Source organism: Ascidiella aspersa, chromosome 1 (assembly GCF_963924565.1).
Source record: "Ascidiella aspersa chromosome 1, kaAscAspe10.2, whole genome shotgun sequence".
Classification (NCBI taxonomy): domain Eukaryota; kingdom Metazoa; phylum Chordata; class Ascidiacea; order Phlebobranchia; family Ascidiidae; genus Ascidiella; species Ascidiella aspersa.
The window spans coordinates 18989909-19004469 of NC_139447.1; the positions used below are offsets into that span (position 1 = coordinate 18989909).

The following is a 14561-nucleotide window of genomic DNA, read 5'->3' on the forward strand; positions in this document are numbered from 1 at the left end:
TATTTGTATTGTTCCATGTTTTATTTTGTATTACATGGTGTTCAGAAAACAATCTCAATCTTAAAACAGCTAACACGCAGGGATAATTATTGCGGTTGATTGTGTCTGAATTTATAAGAATAATTTTTTTCAAGTTTTGCAAAAGCGTAACTGCATAAAACTATTAAGAATAAAATTATTGAAATTATCTACGTAATGGTAGCTATTATTCATAAAAATGGCAAATGCAAAGTTGACAAATCATATATTATCAAAAATGGATGTTATATGTTGTGTATGAACTGGATTAGATAAATCCCTGTTTACAAAGTTAGGACTTTTTTGTCACTTCATATGTTTTGCGATAAGTCTTTTTTTCCCTGCTCCTGTATGTTTTTTGCAAAAGCGACCATCCAGGCCAACTGATAAAACATAACAAGTGTAAATACGCAGAAGAAACTTTGTGTGAATAGAACATTTCACTATATCTAGTTAGATACTAGGGATGTTTACACTAGAATCCCAAGGCATTCTAGAATAATAGGTTTCAAATCTGGAATAATGAATTCAGAATATAAAATCCTGATATATTATTAACTAATTACCTTTTATTTTGGGGGTGGATTATTCATAACATACAGCACCTAATCGCAAAGCTGTTAACTAGCATATCTATATTGTAATCGAAAACTTAAACTGCACATATTTGACATTCCAAAATTTGCCATGAACAGCAGATGTTTAACTTGTGATGCATAACTACACATAAAACTTGACAAAAATATAACTTTTGCAACACATTTAAGGAAATTTCTCTGCAGCTGGCATTACATGTTTGCTGCTCTTACAACACCATTTGATTGACACTTAACAATTAGGTGAAGGTTTTCGACAAGTAATTGGTCGCTAAAAAATAGCTGACAAAAAAAAAACGCTTCTCTTTCTGCTATATGCCTTCATCCAAACTTTCCAGTTGCATATGTAAAATAAAGAGATTTACCCAACATAAACTCCTAAATTGTATTTAAATCAAATTTGGATTCAATCAGGGTGCCAAGTCAGTTAAAAATAAACAGAGTCCTACTCCGGACAAAAATATATACCGGAGTCCTGAGTCAAACTCTGGCCAAATGTGTGATTTTGTTGAGTCCCGAGTCCGGCTCTGACTGTATATAAGCCTGTATTCTGCCAATTTACGTAACCAACTACGGTTATTCAGCAACCCACTTATAGGGGTGTCATATAATTCATCTATCCACAATACATCATTGGAAAATATCCACCATGTGCTATTTCGCCTTTACAATTTAATTGTTGGCAATATCAGTTTTAAAAGTTGGTACTGTGCATGCGCACATCAAACTCTGGTAGTTTTGGGTGGTCTTACTCAAGTCCCGAGTCCGACTCTTACTCCGCAGCCCTTTTTTAAATATCCCTATTAGTTACTGTAAACAGAATATTTTTTGTGTGTCCTGGAGAAAGTTTAATTTATCTTACAAACAAATCATGGTTACTTCATCATTAGGCCAACAAAAATGTCAAATTAATTAGGACTCATCCCACTTCCCATTTCAAGTTGACATATGTAAGGACATAATTTAAATAAATTGTCACTAAAAAAAACATACACCACAACAATGTTTCTAGGTCACATGCCGCTTGGTGATTGCTGGTGTCGACCAGTTATTGTACTCTCAGTAGTTTTGGGCCTCATATTATATAAACCACAGTAGAAATTAAATAGTAAATTTTTTAGACATAAAAAGCACTTGTTTGGCAACACTATAGAGTATCTAAAGCAGGTAACATGACATATTCAAGTCGATCTAGCCCAGTGCTTCCCAACCTAGTTCAGTTCGCGATCCACTTTAAAAGCAAGTTTTATTGTGCGACCCACAATGAGATATGACCAAATAAATGAACAACAAATTAATGAGACAAAGAACAATTTATACACATGCAAATATACTGAAATATTAAATACGACACAGCACATCTAATTGTTACATATTTGTTACATTGTTGCAGAAATGTTTTGTAATAATAATGCTAGAATTTCCTGATTTAATAGAAAAATGGAACATTCAGAAATGCTTGTGATACACCTAAAATAGCTTCGCGACCCAGTTGTTGGGAAGCACTAATCTAGCCTATAGGTTGCTAGTCTGGTATTTTAATGTCGTTGGAGCTACCCCATTGTATATACCCTTGTACTGGACAAACTATGCCCAAGACACATACATATCGACTTATCGCCTTTTATCAGCTAATACCTATGTTGTATTGCTTTGCAGGGTTTGTTTACACTTGCAACCATTTTTGTTTGGACAAGGTTTATTTATAAGATTTGGATTACCAGAAACAAATCCTGCCTTTACTTTAGCAAACCCAAACATTGGCTAACTATTTTCTTGTCTATATTATCTTCTGTTATAATTGGTATTTATATTTACAGGTATGTGTAAATAATTTGTTTGAAATGTTTAATTGCAACAACAATTAATATATCGTTTTATTTTAAAGACTTGTAATGATGGAATATGTCATCAACAACTACCTGAATAACAAGAGTGTGTTTGTGAACTTTTATGAAATTTCAGTTATTTCTAAGCTTTTAAGTACTTGTGCTGCTGTTCAACTAACCATTTTATTAATTGAGGTAACGTATACAGTGGTAAATAACTACCTTCATAAAACCCAAAACTTTTTTTTTAATTTATTTTTTATGGTTTTATAAACAATTTATCTTCATTTTGTTCCAAATATGTAAAACATGGGCAAATATTACCATTACTCTTGTTTATGCAAAGTTTAATGGCCTAAGGTGATTGGTTAAAAAAGACAGTTATATGAGCTGTTAAAAGCAGATAGTCTAAAACTTATTTTACTAACCTATTAAGTACACATTTAAAGTATGTAAATACATTGCAACATAAATCACCGGGTTTTAAAATCTACACATGTGCAATAGTAAATGGATGGATGTCAGTTACACACATCTTGATTATGATATAAACTGTGCTGCTAAAATCTCATCTGTGTCGCGAAAAACTAACACTGGATAAGCAGGTTCAATAAAGCAAAAAAAATTACCAATTACTTTATCGCAAAGTGTAACAATACCGAATTGAAAAAAAAAAAGTAAGTCACAAATCGGCATAAATAAAAGTTAAAAACTGCGACTGAAATTTACGACGTGTACAATTGACAGAATTATTTTCCCTCAACCACAGCTTGTATTTTAACCGATTTGGCACAGAGCTCAGAGCAGATGTTGCATTAATCCTTGCATAATAACACCCGGTAAAAAGATTTTGGTTTAGCATTGCAAGGTAGCGATAGATGTGCTTGTAATTTAACGTAGTCCCTTTCATGAAACTTGGGTAACTGCGCTGTTCATAGTCAAAAACTGATTCTATCAAAATCAATCAAACATATTTTACTGTCTTGGTTGATGACGCACATGTTTGCTTTGCGTCTCAAGGTTTGCTTTCGCTGGAAGTTAACTGGCTGTTTCTGATTATTTTTTTCCTATTTATGACATCCCCTTTTGGATTCTGGATACGCTCCTGTACACTACTGATATTTTGTTTTCTGTTATAGTTTATAAAAGTTTTGCATACGTTTTCAACTTGCACATATGCGGAAAAAAGGTAATTTATATTTAGAAAAAAAATCTCACAATTACCTTGTGCTCCAGCTCCATACTAATGGTTGATCATATTTGGTATAAAAATGTCAAAAAAATTCCTTATGGCAACAAATATAACAGTTGCCAAAATAGTTACATAGGACATTGTTTTATGACAGTGTATTTTATTTCTAATTCAGGTTGTTCGTATCATGAGATTTAGTAAACGATTTTCAATATTTGGTGAAACTGTTTCCAGAGCATGGAGGGAAATTATTTGCACCTTGCTATTGATGATTTCTTTTATATTGGCATATGCACAAGCAGGATATTTGGTAAATTTTCAAAGTGTATTTATAGATATATAAAGTCTGCTCAGAATTGTGTAAGCATGATTAAAAAATTTTTCATGTCGTTTAACTTGTTCTTGGCAAGGTTTTTACCATGTGACCCCTTTTTTCATTTCTGAGACCATTTTACAGTGATAAAAAATATCTTCTACATTGCATCAAAAATCATGTTTTGCTAGTTTAATTAAATATAAAAAGTTGCTAATAAAATGATTTTTCAACTAGATAAATTTTATTTGTGATAAATCAAAAATATGATATAAATATAATGATAGTAGCTTTTGAGCATTTTTTTTTAATCTAAGTATTCTCAGCGAACAAACAATAGAAATAATTTTTATACATTTGGGGTTTCTACATAATCACTTCAAGATAATTAACATAGCTGTTTAACCTTATTTAATGTACCTTTTTAGATATTTGGCTTAAACTCTGGAACTGTTATAAATGAGTTTAAAGATTTTCATCATAGTTTATATTCTCTGGTGGATATTTCCCATGGCCAATCAATGTATAAATTGTGCTTTGAATCCTCCCCAATATTCTCACTGTTTTATTTCTTTTCCTATTACTTTGGGGTGATTGTGATATTCCACAGGTAGGTTTATATTAAAGATGGTCAATTTCTTGAAAACATGTTCTTCTAATGTTTTAATTTGCAGGTTGTTTGCTGTTATTTTGATTGCCCATTTCAAAAGTCCACCAACATTTTTGAAACCAGAAAAGGAAATTCCAGATTATGAAATCATAGAATATATTTTTTTGAGATTGAAAATGAGATTGGGTTTTGTTAAGCCTAAGCAGGTTTATTTAGCAATATTTGTTTAAAATTTATATATTATGTCACCTAAAGTAAACTTTTACTACATGCATATCAAACTCAAGTAATATTGAGTTTATTACAGTTCGGATAAAACAGTTATTTTACACCAGATCTTTCAATTAGAAGTATTTTGTTTATCTTAAACAAAATGTAAACCAGAATAACTGTTTCCAACTAATATTGTTTTGTTTATCTGATGATCTAATTAAACTTGAAATTGTCTTTAAAAACACTATTTACCTGGAAAGGTTTATGGTTGCTATATGTTTTGAGAAGAGGGGAAATTTTCCGGGCATAGTTTTGTATAGCTGGTTATTAGGTGTCAGAGGGCCATTACAGATGGGCTTAATATCTACATAGGTCAATTTTAAATATAATGTATTTTCCATTTAAGTTGTTGAATTAATCTACATACTGCTTGTTTTATTTTTTGTAAATATATCAAATATGTAACAAAATCGATGATTGCATGCTGTATGATAACGACACACTTAATTTAGATTTTCGGCCCATGTAATTTTGATAAAATAAAACGATATGTCCCACAAAGAAATTTTGACCATATAATTAATTTTAAAAAAACTTATTATGATTGCAGTACCGGCACACAGTGCACTTTGAAGGAATGTCCACCCCTTCTTCAAAAGGTTCAATGAACTCATTAGATTCCTTTGGGACTTGTTTTACTCCTGGTCGTATATCGCAATGTTCAGATGCCTCAGGTTAATGTTTATTTTTTTATTTGGATGTCGTGGCCATAAATTAAATACACTTGACATGTATAGCGGATTTATTTCAACAATAATAGGAAAAGGTGGGGCAAAACGGACCCCTCACTTTTCTTGTTAATGAAAATTCGAAAAAAACTTTTGTGGAGAAAAATTAGGCAGATTTGATTTTGCACAAACCAGGCAGGGGAGAAAAAGTGTTTCGGGGATATTGATATAAGGATAGTACAGTAAAAGTATGTGTTTGCTAACTGTTACTAAAGTTCAAGTAAATGTGAAGCTATTTTTTGGCTGAATGATTTGTACATGTGGGTCTGTTTATATTAATCCGAGACATATAGACTTTTTAGGATTAGGTTTGAGAGAAATCAGGGTTTTGTTGGATGCATAGCCTTGGGCAAAACATACCCCCACAAGATAGTCCGTTATTACAATTGTAACTTAACTTTTGAGTTGTTGCTTTTTTGATTAGCCTTTCAGTAAGACATTTGTTGAAACAGTAAAAAAATTTCTTAATATATCATTATTTTATGTTTAGGTCAGCTTTGTAGGATGTCCAAACAATCAGAAATTTTAACAAAATCTGTTTTCAAAAAGGTCGATTGATAATTGTTTTAATAGTTGTTGGTATAGCATAATAGAAATGTAAGGTGACGGCCTATTTACAACCATGTAACTATTAATGCAATGCTACTTATTCCCTTAATTGATGTGCTTAGTAATAAAAGTTCAAGTTGAGAAAGAGGAACTATTTGTCAGTGACAAAATAATGATTTTTGACATCCTTGTGTTTTAGTTTCACACTAATACATGGCTATCCAAGTTTGAAAATCTTAAGGAAATAGGATTATTTTATAAAAATAGATAATATATTTAAAACATTTTGTCATCCTTAAATATATCTGCAAACGAATTCACTTAGTATTAGATTGCTTTATAACATTTTTTCCTTTAAAAGGTTTATCAGCTACTTCATCAGATTCGGGATTGGGAACCCCGTCCAACCATTCTATTTCCCTGTTTGATTATTTAACTATTGACTACCCTCCAACGGAAAAACCAATGGATAGCCTGCACCTAGACTTTATATATGAAAGATTTTCTTCATACTCAGTTGATATGATGTTGCACCGATTTGATAGAGTGAACAAACTCAGTGATGACATTCTGGTCCTGGAAAATAAAATCTTAGAAGTACGTTTATTTTTTTTTTGTGATTACCAAAATATAAAATATTTATTTTTTCAATTAAGCTTTCCCAAAAAATTGGTCAGCGAAAATTAATGCAAAAACAATCCAAGAAAATCGCTGCTGCTGCGAGCAGCATACTTTCTACATGCGATTCTTTAGAGCACAGGTGACTTTTAAATATATGTGTTTTGAAATATTTCATATTTAGAGCGAATTATTTTCTCTTTACTCTGTAGGAGGCCAGTCTTCTAAAATCCCAATAGTTTGTGTTATTGTCCTGGGAAGTTATATAATGTAACTTTCCAAACAAACCCAATTAGAATAAACACCATTGCTGGTTTAAATTATACTTTTTAAAGTTTTATCCTAAAAATATTTTGCATTCATACACTTATTGCAGTGCAAAAAAAAGTCTTGATTCAACCTCTACATTATTAACATGCAACAGTGTTCACCCATTGTCTGCCAGAAGTATGTCTTATCCAGATGGTTCGTTGCACAATGTTCAGTAAGTCAGTCATGAGAAAGTGAACTACAGTTTTTAGTTGTATTCCAGTGCTGTATATACATTATACATTCATTAAAGGATGTTTAAATTACGGCGTAAAAATAGTCATTTCGCCCCAAATTTATGTGATGTGTGAAAAAATAGTCTAATTGTATATGCATTCTCTATAGCATTGGTTCTTAACCTTTTTTGAGCTGCGCCCCCCTTTGGTAATTTTCATATGTCTCACCCCCCCCTACGAAAAACAGTTCGACATTTTCAATGAAATATCACTGAGCAAAATAGTGAAGTTAGCTGTCGGTCGCGCAAAGCGCGAAAAAAATTAGGTTTAATTGGTTGAATTGGCGCTAAACTGTAAATTCAGAAGGCTTTTCGCATTGGGCACACAACAAATTGCTCGTGCTCGACACATTGATTTTTATCGAGCTGATATTGACAAACGTATTGTGAGGGTATTTACTGGACCACAGTTGTAGGGTGGTGATGTCGAGCGCAAATTAAAATGTTAAGCGCAAAAATTAAACATTAAGTTATCGTGTTTCAATAGATGTGACGGCACACAATACAACGGCAATATTGCAAAAACGTAATAGTTTTGCGCAAAAAAGTTCAAGTCCCCCTGTTGCTAGCCTCTTACCTATATAAAATGTTGATAAAATATATTTCGAATAGGGGATGACTTCTAACGTTTATCAATAAGTTAACAAAATTGTTATTAAATATGTGGCCGTTATACCTTCGATGATATGTAAACATGCAATGGCACGTTGGGATAGAACGTAGGAAATAAAAGAATAACAGAGGCTTCGCGCGGAGCGCGAAAACTTTTTGCAGTTTCAATCGTAAAGTTGGCAAAACAGAGCTTGTACAGCGCTGTAGGAGTGGTGTACAACCCTAACGAAACCATTAGAATCATTGCAAAAAAATTAAATATTGACTTAGAGCTCGCGCCCCCCCCCCGGTTAAGAACCGCTGCTCTATAGGCTTGTTTTTTGCAAAGCATTATACGCTTAAAGTTTTTAATATCATACTAATGTTTTTAATATCATACTAATGCCACAACCGGTTTGAGGCTTTGTATTGCCTAAAACAGGGATAGCAAACCGTTTCTGTATTGCCACTCTAAATATTCCCATTGGCCACAGACTTATAAGTTTAATTTTATGAAAAATGGCTACCAGGGATGTTGGATTTGAGTTTAGGTATTCTTTGTATGACGTCTTAAGTTATGCCATATCTTGACATCATCAAACAACTAGTTTAAAAATACCCGCTCTTCTGGAGTGAGCTGAATATGCAATTGAAATCTCAGACTCATCACATGAATTGAAAAAACGTTTTTTTATGATATTATAACATTTTTTAAAAAATAACTACTAAAGCTAGAACGCAATGATAGCCCGCTGCTCGCGGTTTAGACATCCCTTGCGTAGAACAGGGATCCAAAAATACTTTTAGGTGCGACCCAAATATTTTACGGGTTGTTAAAACGGTTTACTTAGGTTGATTTTTCACAAAATATTGAAACTTTGGCCATATTGCAAAGAGACCCTAAAGGGCCAACAGATTAGGGTTGACGTTACATAACCACAAAACGCTTCACAAACTTGATCTTTAGTAAATGATATCATCAATTATATATCGTCACACTGTGAGCTCGCTTGTCTAGCGCGCGCGACTTCCCTGTTCGTAGGTGGTGCCTCTTAATAAATGCGAAACCTATTTACATAACCGCACAAGCTTTTTTAAACATAGCTAGCGCAATTACCTTTCTGATTGTAAAATTAAATTGGGTTCATCGCCTTAATAAAAACAAAATTTAATGTGGCGCAGTTAAAACTTTTCTGCTTAATGACTTGTTGCCCGTTGCAGTATGTTAAACCAGTGCTTCCCAACCAGTAGGTCGCGAAGCATTTGTAAATGTTACACTTTTCTATTAGATCGGGAAACTATTGCATTACCTTTGCGTCACATTTATGTACCAATATCACAAATACGTAACAATTAGATGTTTCGTGTCGCATTACCTATTTCAGTACGTACGCCAGTAGTAAAGATGCAGGTTTTATGTAACTTTATTTGATTGGCCATATCTCATTGTGGGCCGCACAATAGAACTTGCATTAAAAGTGGGTCTCGAAGTTAAAAAGGATGGGAAGCACTGTGTTAAACAACGTAAAATTTAGGCGAAGTTCGCAAAATATCGCGTTTGTTGCAGCGGTTTTACCAGTGAGTAACTTCACATTTTAAGCAGGTTACGAGTTTTTTTACATACGTTTCTCGTAACCGTGGAAATCAAGTTAAAGTCATAGAGTTCATTAAAAAATCAAAAAAATTGTGATTTTTCTTGACAATTAAACATTTTGTAACGCTTAAATGCAGCATACTTGGACTTCATAACACGCATCTTTAGCACACTTGCTCTATTATTATGATAAATCACTATTTACCGAACATGTATAATCCGGCCATGCTCAAATCCTATTCAGTTTTGTAGTGTGACGCCAATAAAATTTATAAACTTAGACAGCGTGGTTGTATTTATTTGAAAAGTCCTACAGTGTGAATAAAAACTTGCTTTAATGTAGCCTATACGCAATATTGTTAGTGTGTAACATCTATAATCAATATCTGAGCAAAGATATGTGTGTAAGTAGGCTAAGGAAGAAATGTGGTTATTTATTTTTTCTAAGTGTGACTCTTTGCGTTTAACCAAGTAAGACACGTGGCTCTTGTGGACTCTCGCTGGTCGGTCACCTGTCAGTAGAGCAAGGTCACGTATCAACTATAACTGAATGCATAAGCGAAAAAAAAAATGGCGTGCTGTGACCGTCAACTATAAAGTTCGGCGCAAATGTTTTTCGCAATTCGCGGGATTAATTTAACTGTAGTTGCCTTATTGGTTACCTGAGACGCTTTAATATATCAAATGACGACCTTATTAAACTTTTCACACTTTATCCTTTGTTGTATTGCAATAAATAAAGAAGTGAAACTTTGTTAAAAGTATTTTTATATTTAAAGAAGAACTGTAGGCTACTAAGCATGGGGACTGAGGAGTCATCGTCAATGTGTTCTCAATAATCTAAATATTGTTTATTTTTATAATGAATACACTTAAACTTCAGATAAGTTTAAGGATTCACTGATTATTTGGACTGTGCTTCTACAAGTTCCACTGCCCCATAATTATAGCAATAACATTGAAAAAAACTTTTAGGTTACATGGCGAAGAAAGAATGAAAAAATCTTCAAACCTTCTACACAATCGACCACATAGCGACGAAGGCCTGAGGGTTCAACACGACAAACACAAACCAAAAAAACCTATGTTTAGCAAAAGGAGTGCTTGGTAGACTATGTGTGTAACGTTTGTGACGTAGGACTAAAATCGGTCCAATAATAAAATATTGCAAGATGTGATTTATTGTACTGAGTTTTGGAACATGATTCTTCAAAGTTGCAAGCATTCTCCCATACTGGGGTACGCCATGCATAAAAGTTTGGGAACCGCTGGCGTTACATTTCCAGAACTCGGTTATATGCAGCGAAAATAAATAGGTGCCGCTCTTAGCAAACAATGCCAGCAAATAGCCCCAACGTATTTGTCAGAAAGCGACTTTTGCGACTCCTAGATCTGCTTTAGGACGTTAGAAGCGAAACGTATAGCACATCAGTAGTTATTACCATGTTTTGGGCTTCTGGATGCTTCAAAATAGTCAGCTGATCAAGCATTTTTGAGGTCATATAAATATGATACACAAAATACTTCATAGCGTGGCGTCACCCAACATGCAATTTTTGTTGTTGCCAGTCAACTTCTTGTGCAGATATGCAGTTAAAAATAGCACTAAATCCTAAATTTCATTTGCTTACAACGAACTTAGTGAAATAATTTGCGCAATGACGCCTATTTATAAGTTTTATTCTTTTTCGGCATATTGCTATACATTATATCTTGGTTGTCTTGATAAAATTTACACTGAAAAAAAGCAAACTCCTACTAGACCACTGTTAAAAGACGCAATTGAGAAATGAAGCAACAATTACCGCAAGGCAGTGGTGGGATTCAGCCGGTTCTATAGAACCGTCTCACGAAATTGTATGAGATTAGCGAACCGGTTGACATGGGAACGCACAATAAGACCTAAAACACACAATACCTAAAGCAGAAATATCTATAAAACCACAGTATTAAGATCAACGACATAATACTGCCAAATACGCAGTAATATACAGTACAGTAAGATCAAAATCCTCAAACTCCATTTTTAGCCTGTTTTAAAGACTAAAAAGGAAATTGTTTTCGCGTTTCGCGCGATTCTTTTTTGTTTTTCTTCAAGTTCCATGCGTTTTTTAAACAAAAGTCGCCCTCTGTACTATGGCTCTTTCAAACGAAATTGTCAAACTTAGCCTAATATGTATTCCGTTTTAAAATATATATAAACGAAAACTAGAACGGCCGTTTTACAACCTCTGAAACGATTTAGGCCTTCGAGAAATTTCGGACTTCTTTCAACAGGTTTATTTCCTATTCAAACACTTTAAGAAATTATTCTGTCTGAGTCTAGAGTCTAGATTATTACTTTATGTCACTGACAGTCCTAATATTATAGTTGATTCTGATTTACATATTGTTGCTTTTTAGGTCCTATTCAGTGGTGGGATTCAGCCGGTTCGCACCGGTTCTATAGAACCGTCTCACGAAATTGTATGATATCAGCGAACCGGTTAGCATGCCCGCCTGATCACAGTTCAAACATTTTAATAACACAATTCTAATTTAACATTTTGTGCGGCCCGCAGACACCTTTCTGAGTTTGGTTTTGGCCCCCGACTAGAAAAAGGTTGCCGACCCTTTGGTCAATTAGGGCCTGAACTGTGATCAGGCGGGCCTCGGATATCTTTTTTTTGCATTTCAAACGTGTTTAATATTATATTAAAGTAGGCAGTGAAGTGTTGGCGCTAAATCTGAATTAAAGCATTTTGAACCGCGATTTTTTGCGGTTCGCGCGATGTCTTGGCGACTTTAAATCGTTTGCAGTTGTACATTTGCGCACAACTCCCAACGCAATAACCTGTTCTTTAGCTTACTTGATTTATAACGTCATAATACAGTGGTTCTCAAACTGGGGTCCGCGGTCCTTTTGGGGTCCGCGAGACAATTTTCTGGGACCGCGAAGCACCTAACAAAAAAATTAACACGACGCTCCTGAAGAAGAAAATTTTTGTGCAATAAAATTTTCAAGCAACTTACTTTTCCAAACCAAGCTCATTAGTTGTTCATTAACGTTAGTGCACGCTTGAAGTTGAATTGTCCATTGTGACGTCACAGTACGTTGTGCTAGTGAGATTTGCGTTTTTACAGCTTGCTGCGCTGACACTATGGGCCTACGTTCACGGTTTTAAAACTGTTCGGGATTGCAAGACTAAAATAAAGTGATTCGTTAATTAGAGGTTAACATAACTGATAGCAAAGAAGCAAATGCACCCGTCCCATTGATACAATCAAAAACAACGTGTTATCCCAGCTAACACACAACGTTTTTTCGACGTTCGGATTTTTTTTTAAACTAAGTAAACGTTGTGGGAATGTGTCAAAACGAACGTTAAGAAAATACGTCGAGGCCGTGTTATCAAAACGTAATGTAAAACGTAGCACTAACGTCAAAATTAACGTTAAGAAAAACCGCAATGCGACCAAATTTCAACGTCATTTGTAACGTACAAACAACGTTGATTACAGACGTCGATCTTAACATGTTTTACATCACTTTGGACGTCACTTCGAACGTTTGTTGAACGTTATTTTTTAACGTTGCGACGAACCACAATGAAACAAATTTACAACGTCATAGGTGACCTGCAAATAACGTTTATTACTGACGTAAAATCTAACATTTTGAGACCGGTTTAGACGTCTTTTACACGTTTAATTAACGCTGTATATTTAACGTTCCGTAAAACTATAACGCAACCAGCTTAGAACGTCATATGTGACGTAGAATTCACGTTCATTTCTGACGTCACAATTAAGTTGTTATAGACAAATTTTAACGTAACTTCAAACGTTTGATTAACGTTCTTTCATAACGTTGAAACAAACCAAATGCAACTTATTTTAAAACGTCATAAATCACGTACAAAAAACGTTGTTTACTGACGTCAAAACTAACGTCTTTTCAGCCATTTTGACGTCGTTTAAACGTTTTTTCAATGGTATTCTTTAAAAAAATTGTGGCGCACCACAATGTAACCTGATTATAACGTCAAAGGTGACGTACGAACAAGGTTAATTACTTACTTCGAGGCTAATATTTCTTTTAGGCTATTTTGTACGTCAGAGCGAACGTTTTGCTAACATTATTTTTAAACTTTGTGACCACCATTGATGTAACTAATTTACAACGTGATACGTGACGTACAATCAACATTAAATTCTGACATCAAAGCTAATTTCTTGGAGACCAGGACGCCATTTTAAGCGTTATAATAACGTCATTTTACCGTTTTGACTAACTACAATGTTATATAATTAAAACGTAAAACGTGACGTAACAACAACGTTACCTTTTGTAACGTTAATTACTCACGTCAAAGTAAACTTGATTTCATTTCATACGTTGCCGTGAGAAACCACAATGGACCCAATTTAGGAAATCATACGTGACGTACAATCAACGGTGATTTCTGACGTCAAAGCTAACTTATTTAAGACCGTTTTGGATATAATTTTAAACGTTTTAATAACGTTATTTCTTGACGTTGCGACAAACTAAGATCCAACTAACTGACAACGTCACGCGTGAAGTATAAATAACGTTGAATTCTAAGGTCAAAGCTAACTTCTTTGACAGCATTTTGGACGTGATTTTAAGCGTTTTAACAACGTTATTTTTTGGTTTGTAACTAACAACAATGCAATCTAATTAGAACTTCACGTGACGTAAAAACTACGGTAAATACTGACATCGAAGCTTACTTGTGTTTAGAATTAGACTATTTTATACGTCATTTTTAACGTTAATATAGCGTTATTTTTCAACGTTATTACAATCTTCAATATAACCAATTCAAAACATCATACGTGGCGTATATGCAAAACGCAATGATAACTGTCGCTGAAGATAACTTATTTGAAACCATTTTAAATGCTATTTTCAAAAGTTCCAATAACTTTATTTCTTGACATTACGAAAAACTAAAACGCAACCAAATTTGCAACATCTTAAATGATCGTAGTCATTTCGAAGGTTACGGCAAACCACAATGCAACCGGATTAAAATGTTAAACGTGACGTATACAACAAGGTATATACCTGACATCGAGGTCAACTTGTTTTAGACTATT

The 14561-nt window shown here is 33.9% G+C and overlaps 1 protein-coding gene across 1 annotated transcript in view; it reads left to right on the forward strand.

Moving 5' to 3' along the window:
- Nucleotides 1–10618, forward strand: part of LOC146168160 (polycystin-1-like) — a 129215-nt gene extending 118597 nt beyond the window's left edge. Inside the window, exons 82-91 of the mRNA XM_083389118.1 lie at nt 2274–2434; nt 2503–2638; nt 3811–3945; nt 4377–4558; nt 4623–4764; nt 5382–5505; nt 6470–6705; nt 6765–6868; nt 7103–7210; nt 10431–10618. Of these exons, the coding sequence (XP_083245244.1) occupies nt 2274–2434; nt 2503–2638; nt 3811–3945; nt 4377–4558; nt 4623–4764; nt 5382–5505; nt 6470–6705; nt 6765–6868; nt 7103–7210; nt 10431–10566 (1464 nt within the window). The 3' untranslated portion in view covers nt 10567–10618. The remainder of the gene's footprint in view (nt 1–2273; nt 2435–2502; nt 2639–3810; nt 3946–4376; nt 4559–4622; nt 4765–5381; nt 5506–6469; nt 6706–6764; nt 6869–7102; nt 7211–10430) is intronic.
- Nucleotides 10619–14561: the final 3943 nt, after the last annotated feature.